At 36.9% G+C, this 19,407-nt stretch overlaps 1 protein-coding gene across 3 annotated transcripts in view; it reads right to left on the bottom strand.

Annotated features, from left to right (window-relative positions):
• The window catches only part of MYO3B (myosin IIIB), a 227,663-nt gene that overhangs the window by 86,508 nt on the left and 121,748 nt on the right, over nt 1-19,407 (bottom strand). For all 3 annotated transcript variants that reach the window (XM_062579044.1, XM_062579042.1, XM_062579043.1), the window contains 4 exons: nt 18,157-18,304; nt 17,758-17,911; nt 15,783-15,871; nt 13,995-14,124 (listed from right to left, as the gene is read on the bottom strand). In XM_062579044.1, coding sequence (XP_062435028.1) covers nt 13,995-14,124; nt 15,783-15,871; nt 17,758-17,911; nt 18,157-18,304 — 521 coding nt within the window. The remainder of the gene's footprint in view (nt 1-13,994; nt 14,125-15,782; nt 15,872-17,757; nt 17,912-18,156; nt 18,305-19,407) is intronic.

The following is a 19,407-nucleotide window of genomic DNA, read 5'->3' as shown; positions in this document are numbered from 1 at the left end:
GTCAAAGGAGGAAACTGCTTAACTGAACATGACTACAATTTACTACACAGGAAAGCAAAATTACATTCATGAACAATGATCTGCTGTCTCTTTTACACTACTGATTTTATTTTTCTTATTGGCAAAAACAGAGATTAAACTAAGAATAAAAGCACTTTTTCATTATGGATTCTTATCAGTTCTTATTTCATACATCAAATGAACTCCTCTGCTATTGCTACCTAGTGAATTGTAGCTCCAGTCAGAAAGCACAGAAAGATTTTATTAGGGTTTTCTTTTCCAGTTCAAACACAAAATGATTCTTATATAAAAGTTAGTAAATTACTCATCTCAAGGAGTTCATTTTTTCAGGAAAATAACTACCTAACTGTAACATGTCTAAGCCATTAAGATTAACAAACAGAACAAATGTGCTTTGAAAATCAGTCTGTATAATAAGCAATGTTTCACCTGAGTTAGCATGGTGTTTATTCCGTAGTCAGTAAACATTTGGAGTACTTGTCCCTGTATTCGATTTTCATTTACAAGGTCATTTACTACTTTACACACTAAAAATAATTAAACGTTATTCCACTTTGTGAAGAACATCAATATTTGAAGAACAAATGTTTTTAGATAATATCACAGCCAGTTAAAACTGCCAGGGTTCCTTGAAAGGTTAAACTGGTTAAAGGTTAAAAGATCACACTGTGCCTTTTAGAATTCTAGCTTTACGCATATTAAATGTCAACATCTCAGAAACAACACAGGTGACACACAGGCAGAGTTAAATAAAATACAACCTGTATTAAATTCAACCCTGTAAATTGGTCAAATCTAGTGATTTGAAAACCATCAAAACTTTCTGAGTTTTCTGGCAAAGCAATTCATAAAGGAGCAGACAGAAGCTAATGGTTAAAATAAGGGCTAATCTTTCAAACATGTACATGTTTAACTTCACTCACCTGCATGTCCTTTTCAGTTCAATGGACTACTCATCTGAAAAATTTAGGCTCCTACCTATGTGTCTGCAGGATTGGGAACTAAAGTCTCTGGGCTGATTTGTGTCACTGGGGAAGTCCATCAGGCTCACTGTATCTCTTTTTTCTTTGTAATAAAGAAATAGTAATAATGTAATAAAGCTAGGAATGCTATTAATGTGTTGATAAGTTTCCGTTATTAATTTTTCTTAAATGCCCTGAGAGCTTCTGACAGAAAAAGTAGCATTGCCAAAGTCTATGCAGTCACTCGCTCAGCTCACTGTGCCCATGCACAGCAAATTTCCTTTTGTCATGAAGCTCTATAGAGGTCTAACGCCTCTGCAAACATATTCTTCATTGATGCCTCATTCCAGGCAAAAAAGAGAAAATTACCAGATGAGAAAGGCGAGAAAGAGAGTACTATCAAAGTACAATACCTCTTCTGTCATGCAAAACCAACCAGGAGAGGCTCTGAAAGTATTTGAAGTATTTTCACAGCACAGAAATAGAAATAGTATGTCCTTTTTTTCAGGTTGGTTTTTGGAAGTATTCTCTAGATCTCAGAAAGGAGAAGTCAACATTCCTGGCTTCTAACTTGCAGCCCTGGCACTCTTATTGTGTGATCTGGCTGAATTAAGGATTTGGCCAGCTGTTGACTTTCCACACTAACTATGGAAAGTTCACTCTCTGGCTGGAGGTTCTGGTATTACTTAAGGTTTCTCGGTATGTCATTGTTCTTAGGTGATGGGTTCTGTAAGCACTATCAAGTAAAAATTAGTAATATTAGCACCATAATATTTTTTAATGTCTGCAACAGATCACTACTCCTCCCTCCCAAAATAAGAACATGCCAGGTAGGAACTACATTATGCTTTGACGTAACATTTAATTTGTGAAGTTCAATTGACCTGCAGAGAAAAAGCCTAATGACAATGTCATCTTCCTGTACAAGCTGTATGAGGGATATTACTATTATATAGAGGGCACAGTACAAGCTCTTTCCTTGTCCTCATATATTTTATTAATTTCTTTCAGGCTCAGATACTCAGGGGTTACTTGAAATACCATGTAGATATAATATATATCAGTATAATACGGTCAGGAATGTTACAGTACATTCATATTTCATTGACACTACTAATCACAGCTAATCACTTGCATTCCAGAAGAGGTAGCATCAGACAATGTCTTTGACATACACAGATTCTTCTCTGTCTTTCCTTTCAGTACATTTTATGTAGCCTAAGGAAGTCAACTGCTTATCTACATAATGCATTTTCATCTTCTGCTACTGTAAGACTAGGCTTTTCTTAGCTTGACTATAAATGAATACATGTAATTTTTTATTGAGTACTAATTTGAATCTGGTCACTGACTATCAAAACTCTTTTGAGTCACTAAATTCATTTAAGCTAATCTGGTGCAATAAAAAGCTAAGAATCCAATTTTCTCATAAATTACACATTTTACACAAGAATATATTTATAAAATATTATCTGTAGAATATAGCTATCAATACATACACACTTGACCTGCTGCATCCAAAATTATTCTGAAAAGAGGAAAAAATTACTTCCTAATCAGAACAAGAAAATGAGAAAAGAGAAATAGTATTTCCAAAATCATGTCCGCATTACAAAACAGAATCTAATAACCATGAAAACCTAGTAATAGTGAGGCCCATCTGAGAACAACCTAATTATGAGCAATCACCTCAGGAGGAAAAAAGATGCACTTTTTTGACTCAGGTTATCCAAAAGGAAAAGTCTGTGCCATTCTGAATCGACAATTTCTGATCTTGATTCTCAATTAGACTAAAGGTTTCTTTTGTCTTACTGGTAGCATTCAGCAGGCACAGATTATATGTACAGTTTCTGAAAAGCTGCTAGACTGGGAGAAAAGAACCTGAATGTAAATTCAGTGCTGCGTTCTCTCCTATGGCACACTGCACACATTGCAGACACTTCATTGGTCACTTCCCACATTAGCACGACACAGGACGTGAAGGAAGAGGCTAAACGGTCCTGGAAAAGACAGCAGCAAGGAGGGAGTGGATTGTGTGCTGGAGAAACTGTTTATCTGGTTACAGTGAGGTGGGCATAGGTTGGGCACTTCTTTCCAAACGCTACATTAATGATAGAAGTGATCACCTGAATATACCAATACAGCTAAGAGCTTACTTTCCAAGGCTGCAACTAGACAAAACTGAAAGAATGGAAATTGGCTGGAAAAAAACAATTAGGAGATACAGTGTAAACAATGTTGAAGTCTTCTACAGCCTGATACCCAACATTTTCTTTAGCCAGATCTCTTCAATTTCTCAGCTGCAGCATTACAGAACAAAGTAGCTCAGCTTTTTATCATTTATACACTGCCAGGAGCCATTGGCCATTTCTTTCAGATATGGGCCGTAACAACTTCCATCCACATGTTCAGCAACGTAAGATTTGATGCTGTTGTATGCAGCGTACAGAGGGCACCAAACCTCAAGATACCTGGGGAACAGCAGACAGTCCAAAACGCAGCAGTCTACTTGGTCAGCAAACTTCCTCACCACCAACAGGAGACTGACCATCGCCACAGGAGACTGTGCTGGTTTCTGTACCTGAGATTAGAAGGAACTATGGAAACGCATTTTCTGTGAAGACTCATTGTGAAGAATTCTCAGTTAATTTTCCCCATTAGCCAGAAAAAATCCTTTATTTCAAATGACCCCTATTCAGGACACACAACAAAGCTATTTCTTCTTCTAGAGGCATCTGGAGAAAGAAGTTGAGTATTAAAGTTTGGAATAACAGGCAGTAAAAGGGGAAGGAATCTTGTCAGTCACTTGGTTTAGAAACAGCTGGTTCTCCTGAGCTGTGCTATTCCATGTCAAAGTTTGTCTCTGAGGCACTTTTTTATACATCACAAATTTTTAAAACTTTCATTAAAAAAAACCCTAAAGGTTAAACTGAGGCCAAAATAATTGTCTAAAACAATAGTGAATAAACAGGAAACCCAGAATCACAAATCATGAACTACGATTTCCAGCCCATTCTTTGTATTACCAGAGCACACTCCTTCCTCACACAATATACGTTATAACACATTTTATGGTATATATTGCATTATTTAGGATCTGCTGCTGAAGCTGCTCCATACATGGAGCTCCCTTTGAAGCTGCGAGAACTCTGAAGTCAGCGTTATTGAAACACTACACCTCTACTCGCTACGTGCAATACTATGGTAGTTACAAGGATCATACTTTTCAGTGTTCTGATGTATTCAACTCTGTGGTTACATGTTCCAATTGATAAAGAATATATGGAAATGCTGTAAACCATTGGGTCTTAATACAATTCTGGCTTATACTAATTTCTTCAGGCACTTCCCCAAGTAATCTGTTTAGAAATTACAAGAATCTACACTTCACCTTTCCTTTAAGACTCCAAAATCAAAAGAATACCAACAATGGACAGCAGCAGTCATGAAAGACTGCTAACACTAACACTGTCTTGGCCCAATTAATGTAGAGCCTATGTAACTTAATAAAGGATCCTGGAACAGAAACCACATAACCATATAACCGAAATTATCAATATTTAAATTCAGAATTTGAAAAATGTTTCATTTTGATAACAGTAAAACTTAGAATACATTAAAAAGTTCCAGGTATTACATACAATATTTCAGTTAACATTGAAGTTAAAATAAAAAATAAAATGTGTCCATGAAATATATTGTTTAAAATGATATTATAGTCTTAAAAGCATTTTTGTCAACAATTTTCCAACTAGCTTTGTTAAAAAGTGTCAACTGCACATGAAAATATTTCGATGGACAGATTGACTTGAACAGACTTCTAAAAATGTTCTGAGGATTAAAGTGTTCAATACATGTTAACTAATACTCATAGCATATTGCACATAATACCCTGAATTAACTGATGGAAAATGAACTATAAGGACATCTACCTTTAAGCAGAGCAGGATTCCATTTGACTTCACAAGTTCAAAAAATCAGGCATGCATTTGGAACAGGAATATATCTGGATACATTCTTGAAACAGGCAGAACAAAGTCAATTGTAGAAAAATCTGTGTATATACAGAGCTACAACTGGATTCCAGGTAAAGAATTAGCATAGAATTTTCTGTGGGGCAGCAGAGAGCCTGATCTAGACTCTACTAAAGTCAATGCAAGATTCCCTATGAATTCAGTGGTAAAGATTCAGGTATAAAATGCACTGAAAGCACAGAGAATAAAATGGGGTAAAGTTTTCTCTGATTTCAGTATGACTATCCATCTTCTCATTGTGGTAAGATTCCAAGCTAGATAAAGTAAAAATATAGTCCAGAAAAGGCTCTTACATTTCAACAGAAGAGCTGTCTTTCAGAAGTCTTAACTTACAATGAAACATGACTATAACTTACAATGAAACATGACTACAGAACTTTATGAAAGTACCAGGCCTCCCACTTTCAAAATGTAAGCATTAATAGTGTTAACTGCTTATTCTTATTTAATCAGGTCTCACAGGTTTCTCAACTGAATGTTCCTTTGTTTCTCAGCACTTCCACATAGTAACTTAACAAAAATAGCACAATATCAAGCATTTTTGTGATACTTCAACACATTATTCTGATTTGTATGTGTATCCCTACACTTAATGAAACAAATTCCTATTCATATAAATATTCACAAATACATATCTGTCTTTGACACATGCTATGACCTATTGTTTAGGCAGTTCAGTTGTAAGCGCTCATAAATCAAGCTAAGTCAGGGTAGAATAAGTTAAATTATCACACAGAATTAAATAGTAAGAAGGAAGATGATGTCGGTGTAGAAAAGCACTGACTTTTGCAGTTTGCTGTAGGGTGAAGAAAAGAAAATGGACTGTGTTAAAACAAGCGACAAAATCAAAGAAAAAAAGTGCCCTTGGAATATGAAATACAGGCAGAAACAAACAGACAAAATCCAGCACATATTCAAAAGTTACTTTTCCACCAACCACATGATCTCTTGGAAACAACTAACCCCTAATTTGATTATTTTGAAATTTTGGAAAACATAAGCACCTTCTTTGTAAGGAACACATCCACAAAACATTATGGATGTTCAGGTTATCACATTTATCTGCTCTACAAACTCACTGGCAAATTTTAAAATAACTAATGGCTCCTCCAGGATCTGATCATGTGAGATGCTGAATACCTCCTATGATGTGCTGAGCATCTTTGACCCACTTTGACCTCATAGTACATTCAGCCTGATGAAACTAGCTAGTAAATTACTCGTTAAAACAATTAGTGTTCACTAAATATTTCTCTATTTAAAATTTGTACATGCTGCACACTGAGAGTCAACATTCTATTAGTTATTAAAAACAGTAATATGTTCTATATAATGTATCTGCTGCTTTCTCAATATCAACACATTTTAAATTTATTTAGTATTCAATGAAGTGTTAAGATTAATCATTGTTCACTAGTGTGAGATAATGCTCATTGAAGAACTAAGAAATTATGTTAGAAGCATGAAAACTGAAAAGCTATCATCTGCTCTCTTCTGAAAAGAAAAACTATTCTCAAAATTTGATCTGCAGGAACGGCCTATTATGAATCACATCACTAAAACCATTAAGATCTGTAATTAAATGTATTCACTTGCACTTTTTGAGGGGAGTTCAATTTGCAAGCACTTGGAGACAAAAGCTACACCATTTGCCCATTTTCAATACAGTTTAATCCGCAGAGATGCATAATAAAAACAATGGACTTCTGCTTGAGTAACACCTTTTACTGAACATAAGCATGATAATTCTAACTTGACCCTTCTCAGCTGTTGTGGCCTTTGTGCTTACTACCACGTGCAATTCCAGAGATTCACTGTCACTCTTTATTTATAGGATTAATTGAGGAGCTACAGAGTTAATCTCAACAGCAAATACTTGTTATGTTTTAGCTTCGATTTGACAGATGATTCTGTTTCTAGATGAGCTCCATTTTAAGGGCCGTTTTAGGGCATTCTGGATCCTACTTTTAGCAAACCTTGTGAGTATGCGTACTCTATTTGCTCCATGAAAAAAAAAATGTAGGATACCGAACTGTAAAGTGCTAAACTGAAAAATGAAATAAAATGTAATTAAACACCCTACCACTCAAAATCAGGTAAGCTACATTTAGTTTAGTTTACTGATGCCCCACATCTGCAATCCAATAAAGTTCACAATTGTTACATTGCACAGCTGTGGTTTAAAGCCTCTCTTTGCACACAACACACTGGCAGCAAAGCAAAACCAATTAATTTTTATATGTTTCTAACATATGGGCCAGTTACATGTAGGAAAACCTCTATGTTCTGAGAGAAAATATTTAGCTTCCATCATTTGACCCAAATTCTTACAAAATGTAAATTCTGATTCATCTTTAAGTAGAGAGCTTATAATTACAACGGTTTATTTCTGATTCGTTTGATATAGAGTACATGTAGTTATCTTTTAGAAAATATGTAACACAAAAGTACATATAAATCATTATCATACAAAATCATTATAAAATGATTTTATTGTAGGATAAATTAGTAAAATCTGAGGTGTATTTGAGTCTTTTACTCTATTGTGATCTGTGTAATTAAAAGTCAGTTAAGTTCAAATGGAAGCGTACTTTATTTCAGTGAATAAGTACAAAAAGCTGAAAGACCTATTCTGCCAATACTTATCACTAGAGAAAGTGCTTGTGCACAGTAACTAACACAACAGATAAAATAATGATTCCTCTGAAAACAATGGCAAAACACCTACAGATTTTAATGGGTCACAATTTCACTCTATGCCCAGTAGTATCAGCTTGCAGGACTTAAATGCAAAAAAAAATCATTTGTTTCCCTCTGTTTCTGATTCTTCATGAGGTACCATTTCCTATCAAACTTACAGATAAATTAATATTGAAATAGTACTCATTATAGTGGGAAATTGCCAAGGATCAGTGAAAAATAATTTAAATGATTCTGCAAAAGGTCCTAGTTACTGTATTCTTTAGCATCCATAAAGAAAACCTTGAACATTTCTTCTTGACATTTTTTCTCAGCACATGGTTGGTTTGGGATTTTTTGGGTTTTTTTTGTCTGAGGCTGTAAGTATGGCTAGGGACCCAATGGCACTAGGTTAGTACAAAGAAAGCAGACTAAAAATGGATAGGAAATAATCTTTAGGCACACTGATTATAGTTCATTTGCTTTAGAAAAATATCTATTTTCCTCATACTTTGGACAAAAATTTCCCTTATTAAAGTATCACCATCCTAATTCTCCAATGAAGGCTGCAAAAACTTCCACCTCAGTTCTAACTGATAGATTATGCTGAAACATCAAGATGACATCGACAAGGAGTATTTATTAGCAATAGGTTATCCTATCATTCTGCAGTGGGTGATATACTGATACCATGTCATTCTGAATATGTGAGCAATGCCAACTGGTACCAAATTTATTAGACGTTACATTCATTGCTCAGCTCTGTACTATTCTACGTGGCCAAGCCCAGCACAAGCCCAGATCCAACAGATCCTTGGAGTCAGGGCAGCAATGCTTGTGCAGCCTCCCTGCTCTGGCGGTAGGGGACTGCAGGAGTCTCCTTTTCCTCCCTCCAAGTGGCAACTCTCCGTGCTCTCCGCAGCAAGGATCTAGGGCTGAGCAGAGTGGCCGTGACATAAGCTCTAAAGGTCTGTGAGTCTTAGAAAGGGAAAGAGTTTGCAGAGATTGTTTTGCTAGAGTAGAGGAACATGTTGTGCTGCAGCTTCTTCCAGAAGGTGAAAGCCCTCTGGCACACCTCCCTTTTTCCCCCCGTCAGGATCCAGCAGAGGAGCATAAGGTAAAAGAGAGGAAAAGAGAAGAAAGAGATACAGTCTTGAAAAAGACTGTTTCCTTGCCCAAGAGGTCTACCGGTACCACTACTGAGTGGCGATACTGCAAAATTTCTTGAGTATCAGGACAGTGAGTCAAATAGTCTCACTGATCCCACAAGTTAATGTATCAAGGTTTTCCCTTACAAGAATCTTTTCAGTTAAGACCACTTCTTTTACAAGGGGACTCTGTTTCCTAGATCACACAATCCCTTTGTCTGTGATGCGTTAGCTGTGACCGTGATGCACCAAAACCACAAACAAGAATGTATTAGATCTGATGGAAATGTGTATATTCAACTAAAGTAGTGGCAGTTTGGGCCTTAAAAAAAAAAAAAATAGTATATCCTATTTCTCTCTTGTATTTGGAGCAAAAATTTCAGAATATAAAGAATTCTCATCATGAAAAGCTGTGTCTGTAGAACAAGTGACAAGTATGGAAGAAGTAGGTTAAACCAGAATGTGTTCGTTCAATTTTGAGGTTAAAGGTCCCTAGAAAGTGCAAACAGACTCCAAAATGTGCTGAAGGTGCCCAAGTTTCCACTGAAAGAAGACGCTCAATCCTTTATACCCTACCAAATGAGTATGTTTGGTTTTAGTTCTGGTGTCTTGTATCAGTAATTGTGCACTCTTTTAATCATAAACTATTATTATAAATGTGTATTTAATGTCCTGCTGATATTTTCTGACCCTTTAAACTACACAGTCTGCTACTGTGAAATAGAAGCATTTGTTAAGAGGGGATAAATACATTTGATAAATTACCAGGATTAATATGATCTTAAATTAGGAAAAGAATTTAGTTTTCTTAATATTTATTTTCTTGCTGCTGCTCAGTTTTTGACAGTGGAAGACTGTGTTATGACACTTATATAAACATACTTCAAACAGAGAATCCTCTCAGGGTGGGAAAGGCATCTTTTTGTTCTTACTGGTATTTAAGAAATGCGTTTTCAGTAATTGTCAAACCCATGTTACTACTTTCAAATTCACTCTTGCTTCTGGGATAGCACCACCTAGTGACTATTACACATATTGGAGAGAGCTGCTTGGCGTAAGACATGTACGTTGCAAATTCCAGAGCTAGTTGTAAGCAGATGTAAGAATGTGCTGTCACTCATCTTCAAACAAAACACCAGAGATACTGGCAGAAGGCTCATTTAGAATCAGGATTACCTGGTGAGATGCAATAAGGCTTCCACGTAAATTATTAACTTTTGCGTCCGTCAGTAATCCACAAAAAGGTGAAGAAAATTATATCAAGATTATGAATTTTAACTCGTATTTTTTCTGGTTTGCTGTAGGAATGAAGCCCATGTTGAGCGAGGGGAAAAGTTCTAAGAGGCAAGGAGAGAGTGTGATGCCACATTTATGCAATCACTACTATTTTAAAGAAGTGCCTTTCTACAAAGTTAAGAGAATAGCATCATCTTTCTTCACTAAGCAGAGATAAAGGAGCACTGCCAGCTATACCTTCTGTTCTCAGCCAAATCTTTCATTTATCTTGCAAGCTGCCAAAAGTAAACCTGGCAACAATCTGATTTGAGAACACAGAGGCCCCAGCACAGGATGTGGGTGCCAATTATATTAGACAGCTGGAAAAAATCGAGCAAAAAAATGAAGACTTTTTAAAAAACCAGAAATTATGTGTGTGTTTTACGACTTTTTTATACACCATGCATAGGAGTATTTGCAAAATAATTTTTAACAGGATGTCCTGTACTGACTTGACAGAAAATATTGCTGTGGGTATTTCAGGAAGAGGTAAATGTTTTATAATGGGAGTCAGAACCCATTCAATCCATATAAATAGGAAACAAGTAAGGAATTTAAGATCCAAGGAAAAAGTGGAAACAGACCAATACCGCAACAAGAAGTATCCTCTTACTGAATCTTTTATACATCTCATGCAAAACACTCAGTTCACTGCTGCTGCCACCTCTAAAAAAATACATCTCTAACTATCTCTAAAAAACTCCAGAATCAGCTGAATATACATGGTTTGGTTGCCTTGTTTATCAGCAAATTAAAAATTAGTAATAAATTAAAAACATGATCTTTATAATAATTGGGACTCGTAAGTGAGAGAGAGCACCTGATTTGCTTCATTTTGACAATAGCTTCAAGGTACAAAATCACTGACAGAGAGGCATATGGTGACACAGCCTTGAACATTTGACCAGATATAAGCTTTCTTTTCCCCCCGCCTAATACATCCAGCATGACTAAAAATCTCTTTTTCCAGTCAAACAAGGACTCAGATGACAGAAGTAGATATAAAAATTCTTTGTTCCCTCTTAGGCACAAAACAATCCTACTCCAGCTTCAACTATACCTTCCTCCCCACCTATGCGACTCATAGCTGAAATGCGAAGCTGATTCCTCATTTGCTCCTCACCTCTCAGGGACCCTCCTAAAGTATAATTTGGAGGATGGTAATCCAGAGTCTTCTAATTACAGGAAAAGAACAGGGACAGGTAACAGAAATCTCTCCTACGTAGAACACAGAGACAGTTTGCTCTCAGTTAAACATGTGCAGAAATGGCTGAGTTTCTCCAGATGTTCTTTTTCTACATAGGAGGGATTAAGGATAAAGCCAGAGACTGTGACTGGGTTACTGAGGATTCAGAAATCCTAGTCAGAGTCACTGTACAAGCACAGAATCAAATTAACAGCCCATATAAAGCCAGTCTACACACCACTACTCAATGCATGGACACTTATTTCTATCCAGGATATTTTGGAGAGAAATACAATGACCTCTTTTGCAAAGCCACTAGCAGCAATGATTACTCAACAGAATTCAGTCCAAGGTGTGTTTAACAGTTTGAATGCCTGACTGCATCACTTTGAAAGATATCCTTCATGCCCATTTCAACATTTTTTACCCGTATAACATAGATTAGCATACGCATTTCCTGGACAGTACAAGACCATGACATCAAACTATGATCACATTACATTTTTCTATTTAAAATCAACAGTACTATCTTTTCATCGCAAAACTCCATCCACTAACAACTACAGAGCCACAAGGTAACTACTGGAAGTCTCTTTACTCACAGAAATAAATGTCATATCAGACCAAAAGAACTTTGCAATCTAATACAATCCATCCTATTTGGATTATTCCTGTTTATTACATCTTTTTCCTACCCTCTACAAAAAAGAAACTTTGAAAACACATGAAGTATTGGCAGACATTTTCTACATTTACATTTGTTGGCTTCTTGGCATGTATACTGTGGAACTATCACTTGCACAGGTTATTGCTACTTGGCAGCTTATCCATGGAGTAATCAAACTTCCTCCTACTGTTTTAGCCATGGGTATATGCACTTTCATGTAAGTCAACATCAACGAGCATTAACTCAACTGAAGTAATTAATTCCAGCAGATTAGGATGTTGTTTATAATTTGTAAGAAACTTTTTCACATATTGCATTGATGCATCTAAACAGATAGGTATTACCTACAAACTAACTTTATCTAAGTAAGACATATATGATATACCCTTCAAAAAGGAAAAGAAGGACTCAGGAAATTACAGGCCAGTCAGCCCCACCTCCATCCCTAAAAAGGTGTCCAAACAGCTCATCCTGGATGCCATCTCAAAGCATGTGGAGGAAAAGAAGATGATCAGGAGTAGTCAGCATGGATTCACCAAGGGGAAATCATGCTTCATCAGTCTGAGAGCCTTCTATGATAGCATAGACTGGCTGAGTAGATGAGAGGAGAGCAGTGGATGTTGTCTACCTTGACTTCAAGAATGCTTTCGACACTGTCTACCATAACACGTAAGCTCAGGAGGTGTGGGTTAGACGAGTGGACAGTGAGGTGGACTGAGAACTGGCTGAAAGGCAGATCTCAGAGGGTTGTGATCAGTGGCACAGTCTAGTTGGAGGTCTATAGCCAATGGTGTCCACCAGGGGTCTGTACTGGGTCCTGTTCTGTTCAACTTATTCATCAGTGACTTAGATGAAGGAACAGAGTGCCTCCTCAGAAAGCTTGCTGGTGATACAAAACTGGGAGGAGTGGCTGATACACCTGAGGGCCGTGCTGCCATTCAGAGAGACCTCCACAGGTTGGAGAGATGGGCAGAGAGGAACCTCATGAAGTTCAACAAAGGCAAGCGGCAAAACGTCCTGCACATAGGGAAGAAAAACCCCATGCACCACGACAGGCTGGGGGCTGACCTGCTGGAAAGCAGCTCTGTGGAGAAGGACATGGGAGTCCTGGTGGACAACAAGTTGACCATAAGCCAGCAAGCTGCCCCGGTGGCCAATGGTATCCTGGGGTGTACTAGGAAGAGCATTGCCAGCGGGTTGAGGCAGGGGATCCTGTTACTCTACTCAGCCCTGGTGAGGCCACATCTCGAGTATGTGTCCAATGCTGGGCTCCCCAGTACAAGAGAGACATGGAACTACTGGAAAGAGTCCAGCGTAGGACTACAAAGATGACTAGAGGACTGGAGCATTTGTCCTATAAGGAACGGCTGCAAGAGCTGGGCCTGTTTAGCCTGGAAAGGATAAGACCAAGAGGGGATCTTATCAATGCATATAAGTAACTAAATGGAGAGTGTGAAGAGGATGTGGCTGGACTCTTTTCAGTGGTGCCACGTGACAGGACAAGAAGCAACGGGCAGAAACTCAAACACAGGGAGCTCCATTTGAACATGGGGAAAACTTTTTTACTGTGAGAGTGACTGAACACTGGAACAGGTTACCCAGAGAGGTTGTCGAGTCTCCTTCTCTGGAGCTACTCAAAGCCTGTCTGGATGTGATCCTGTGCAACATGCTCTGGGTGACCCTACTTGAGCAGGGGGGTTGGCCAAGATGATCTCTAGAGATCCCTTCCAATCTCAACCACTCTGTGAAGATTTATGAACTCTACGATGCATGACACAAGAATCTATCAGCTGAGAACTGATCTCAGCAAAGGAATGGCAAATGGCAAAGGAAGAACCAACTTCCATATTTTCATCCTTCTCTGACAATAAGCTCTGGCCTTGCACATCAGAAAACCTCCCTTTCTCTGTAATGGAGGAAGGAGTCTTGCCTTCTGGGTCTACTGGATTAAGAATTTTAGGGAATGAGATAGCTGAAGAGGCTGTAGTGTCAGCAGATTGTGCAAGGCTGTGCAAAAAATACCTGTTTTGGTTAATGGGCTGGAGAACAGCTGCTGAAGAAGTTTGTTCTCTGATGTTCGCAATACCACCACTATGTCAGCAGGAAGAGTGTCTCTGTTCTTCTCAAGGAATGCAGAAGCATCATATAATACCTAGGGTGAAAAACAGAATCAAACACAACATCAGAAAGGATCACCCCAAAGCCACCACTTTCTTTAAAGCATGAATAGTCAAGATGACTGAGTAAACCAGTTAGTTTGGCTCTGACAAGCCAGGGAATTATTTGAGAAGGATTTCAAATTGTCTTCAGAATGCAAAATCTGAAGAAATGAACAGCATCTACATTCACAGCATGTCACTACACATCAGATTGGTTTAAATGGCTTAAGTTGAGTCATGTTGTATTATGGTGTGTTACATCAAACTATGGTGTGCATGATGCAATATAGAGAATCACACTAAAGATTGAGAGTTTACAGAAGTACAAAATGATTCTCAGATAGTCATCATCTATTTATCGTCTGCAACAAATTTGGGATCTGCAAATAGACTTGTTGGAGAAATAGGAGCCAGTTTTATATCCAGGACACACTGAAGTATATTAAAATGATTTCACACTGTTTCCAAAATGATAGTAGGAAAAGAAAACATTCTTTTAGGGATTCCCTCTTCCTCTCTGGTAGGCCACATTGCTTTTGATTCTTTATTCTCTAAAGCTTCAGTAGGCAAAATAGCTTTTTAAATTATTATCATATTTACCAGAAATGAATGTCTAGTTCTTTATAGGCATACAAGAATGCATTCATTTTGCTTAACCTTTTATTTTTTAAAAAATACAGTAATTTTTATATAGGTTTAATAAACACTAGCAATATTCCTCTCTAGCCTAATTTGCAAATATGACTTTTACACAGAAACTGAACGTTGTCCTGCAATGGTGAACCAGCCAGCAGTTTTTATACCTCACCACTTGTGTAGCACAGAATTTACTAAACCTATGTAAAATTTTACAGCTACTCTTAAGAAGTCAGAAAGCTGGACTAAATTTACTAGAACAGATCTTAAAATTCTGGAGTCTTAAAATAAGTCAGAGTTGAAACTTTATTCATAAATATCTAAAATGGCAATTTCATTTTAATTTTGTTTATAAACAGTGATTTGGACCTGAAATCACAAGCAGAACTCATTTTACATGAAACAACTGGACCCTAATTCCCCATACAAAATAATATGTGAATTGCTAAGAATAAAAGATGTGTGCTACAGAATTTGGGAAATTACTAGCTAGCAGAAAATTGCTCCCTTATTTCCAGTGTTCTCTATAGGAGCTTAAGTACTATTGGAGATACTATTTTATACTGCATATTTTTCACTATAACCTGATTTCGTTTACATACACATACACACACACACACACACAGAACTACTGTTGCACTCAGGTGAAGTTTACAGCCTGAAAACTGAACTTTACAGTTTAGTTCAGTAAACTGAAGTTTACAGTTTACAATTTTGTAACTTCTGGCTTCAGTGAGTTGCTCTTTTTAAAAAAAACGTTGTAATGTTGTTTCTGGGTCAAATAAATTTCTTTCAGGATAAAAGGGGTTTACTTTTTACACAATTTATGGAAGAGCTGTAAGGATAAGTACTAAAATGGACTACTTTGCACAGAAAATTTTATCACAGATTCTACATTTCTATAAACCTTGTAATTTTTCTACTAAAATGTGGAAAAAATAACTTAAAGCAATCACTGTGGATAGAATGACCACACCAATGTTACTTGAATTAAATAAAAATCACATAACCTTACCTTTCCAGCATAGTGCTGAATACCAAATGACAATTCTACTCCTTTTGGTCTCCAGAAGTATTTGCATCGTAAATTATCTTCAAATTTATCTAGACATTTGAGAAGTGATATTGATAAAAATGACAGTTTTTACAGTTACAGCTACAATGAATTACAAATTAAGTAAAATCTCCCTCCTAATTAGAGATAGTTTATAGTAATTCTGACTTCCTAAACATCAAACTTGGACATTATCAAATTGCTCAGTAACAGTTGTATGCCAGTTTCTCTGTGCTTTCTTCCAAGCTGCCTTTCATAAAACTTTTTTCAGAGTTTTATGTATGAAAAATTATCAAATAATGGCAGCCAATGAGGTGGTGTGGGAACTTCTTTTACTTTCCTATGAATTTGCTTATATGTTTTTTCTTCAATTATGTAGATTCAAAGATGTACACATATCTGACCAGTCTAAATGACAGCTTTTATTTCTGTTTTCCTCATCCTCCTTTCCCCATTCATCTAGCCTTGCACATCATGTTTTAAGTATATGTTAACATCTTCAGGTTGGCACTACCTCTAATTTGCCTTTAGGCTTCTACATAAAAAATGTCTTCTGTCCAAAGGGCTTTCTGTTTTCTGTGACATACCTCTAGAAAGCTGACAGAAAAAGAAACACTGCTTGTTAAGAAAACGGCCTTTTACACTCTATGATATTTTGCATGCTCTGTAAGATTTTGTAATGAAATTAGAGCTGATACATTGAAAGTCGTTATTTTATTTTTTTTTATCTGATCAACCAACTGGAGGACTGAGGAAGGAATCAGTTGATAAAATTCTCTGTCACGTTATATAGGAGGTCAGATGAGATTATTAAAATGGTCTTTTCTAATGTTAGAATCCATTAGTTTTTTGTCTTAGTATTTTCTTTCTACTGGTGTTTAATCAAACTTCAGTATCCTTGTATTTAAAGCAAAGAGAATTAGTCTTGAATTTTTTATTTTTAATTAATGCTTCTCTCACACATCTGGAGTGGGCAAAATATCCCAGTTTGCTGTCATCTTGATGGCCCTTGGTGTTCATAAGACATCAGTAATAAGACTGATCAGCACTGCAGCATGGAGAGTGCCTCCGTGAAAATATAAGTTCAATATTCAGTATTAGCTGATTTATAGGACCCACAGGCAGGCATACCGCTTTAGTATACAAATGAGGATTGGAATGAAATCATAGCATTCATTTTATCTTTGACCTAAATTCAAGTTTCAACTCAACCCTGCAGAAGTAAAAAATATTGTATATGTATTATATGATTTAACATATGTTATTCCCTGCTGCACATTCCATTGAAGGAACTGGAACTATCTCTTACATAGCACAGGGAAAAATGCATCTCTAGTAAATAAAAACAGAATAACAGTTTAAAGGATGGCATGCACTGCACATTTTAAAGTTGACAGCAAGATTTTTTTTATATATAAAATATGCATGAAGGGAGGGAAATATTCCACCAGATGGCACACCAGAAATAACACTTTTTATTTAGGATAAGATAATCTGGACTGAAGTAGTATTTTCTAATTGGATAAATATGGGCCTAGGAGCCTGAGAGATCTAAATTTTACTCTCAACACTGATGCTAACTCACAAGGTGGTCCTGGACACAAGGTTTTTCTGTGTCTTTGCCTTCTCTTCAGTAAATGGGAATAAAAAACACTTGATGTACCTTGCATACAGGCGCACCACACAGGTTATTTTCTTAAAACACTGAGGAAACAATAAAACCCTTGACATCAGGTATTTAAAACAACTTTTACAATACAAAAACAGAAAACAAGGCATAGAAGAATGATGAAGCACAACGAAAAGTATTCTTAATATGCCAAGCAAACTGGCAAAGCCTTAATGGGATAACTGGGCTAGTAAAACTAACGAAAAGATGTCATTCCTCATTCTCAAAATATATTAGTCATTCCCATGGATTTTTGTTTGTTCATACCAACTAAAGTTAAGTCTGTAGCCTGAGGAAATCGACTTTCTTCATCTAGTAGAGAAAGGAGACCCACGGGCTTCTGGAGGAACATATCTAGAAGTGGACGATTGTCCTCATACTCCACTGCAGTAGCATCAATTCCCTCATTTTCGTACTCCATCTACAAAGTTACCAGCACAGTTTTAAAACTGAAGCAGTAAGAGCAACAGCATCATTAGGAGATTCATGATACACAAGTTCTGCCCCAACCACATTACTTACAAAATCATAACAATTGCACTGAAAGATGTGGTCCTTATCTTGCATTAATATCACATACACATTTTATGGTTTATAATGTGGTCCTGAACACGTTCTACAGGTCAGGATTGATGATTCACACAGATTCATCAGAGTTGCATTTACCTGCTCAAGTGCAAAAATATGTTGATTGAAATAAAACTGGATCTGTTCATTAGCAATATTTATGCACAGCTGTTCAAACGAATTTCTTGTGAAGTTCTCAAATCCAAAAATATCTAGTATCCCAACATTCATCCCATTTTCAACACTGCTGCATAGAAAAGACAAACAATATTCATTATGGAGGACACCAAGGAAAAATCAAAATACACATGGTAACTAAGACTGCATACTCAATCTGCTGCAAAGACAGGAGAAAACGCTTGTGCAAACTCATGACAACTTGTGCATTTTTTTCAGCATTATTAACACTTTTCCCTGTACTTTCATTATGCAAATTTTGCCATGAAGAAGGCAGGAGAATCATGGGTACATAATAACAGATTCTCTCGAACTGTAGTAAAATGAGTGGTTTCAGCAAGTGGATTCCAAACCAAATACATTGACATTTCCTCCAGGTGGACAAATGGGGCCAAGCTCTTATAGCATGTTTTCACTGCACTCAGACAGCAGAGTAATTGCCAAGTCTGTTGCTGCTACAGCTGGACTGGTAAAAGCGTATGTGCTAGCTCAAGTATATTTACACCACAGTCACCACTGGAACTGCAAATGTGGTTGAGGACATGTTTACATGACGCAGTGAGGTGTCAACTAGAGAAGTCCAAGCTACCTCTAAGACCAGAAATAATACAGCATATTAACAAGGGGCCTAGGCAGAGCATTAGATTAACATGCCTGCTCTGCTTCCAGTACCTGACTAAGTTTACTTATACGTTTTCTGTCTGAGCATAACAACACATTGGGTGACATGTAGACATGCTCTGAAAGGAGGAACAGTCCTCACCTTGGCTTTTGCATAAAACAGACAGATTCAGATTATATTCAAAAGCATCAACATTTTATATTCAGTGAATGTCAGTTGACAGTATGACAATTCTAAGACACCTTTTGCTATACTGGCACTATCAAGGAGGAATGAAACAGTTCTGGTAAAATTCATAACTGTCATCTTTAAGCTATGCTGGCTATAATCATTCCACAGGTTCTGTGTGCTACTACAGTGCTAGTCCCTCCATGCCCTCTCTAGTCTCTCAGCAGGGCCCTTGTGGCCAACACAGTCACTTTCCCATCACCTGAAATGTTCTTTTATTTCTAGGAATCTCTACAGTTGCTTGAAAAGAGCAAAGTAGCCAGATCAGTACTTGTCAAAAAAAACATATAAAGGTGCTATGAAAATGTTTCTGTAATTATCAG

This window comes from Rhea pennata, chromosome 6 (genome assembly GCF_028389875.1).
Source record: "Rhea pennata isolate bPtePen1 chromosome 6, bPtePen1.pri, whole genome shotgun sequence".
NCBI lineage: Eukaryota > Metazoa > Chordata > Aves > Rheiformes > Rheidae > Rhea > Rhea pennata.
This window is presented reverse-complemented; position numbering and strand designations above follow the sequence as displayed.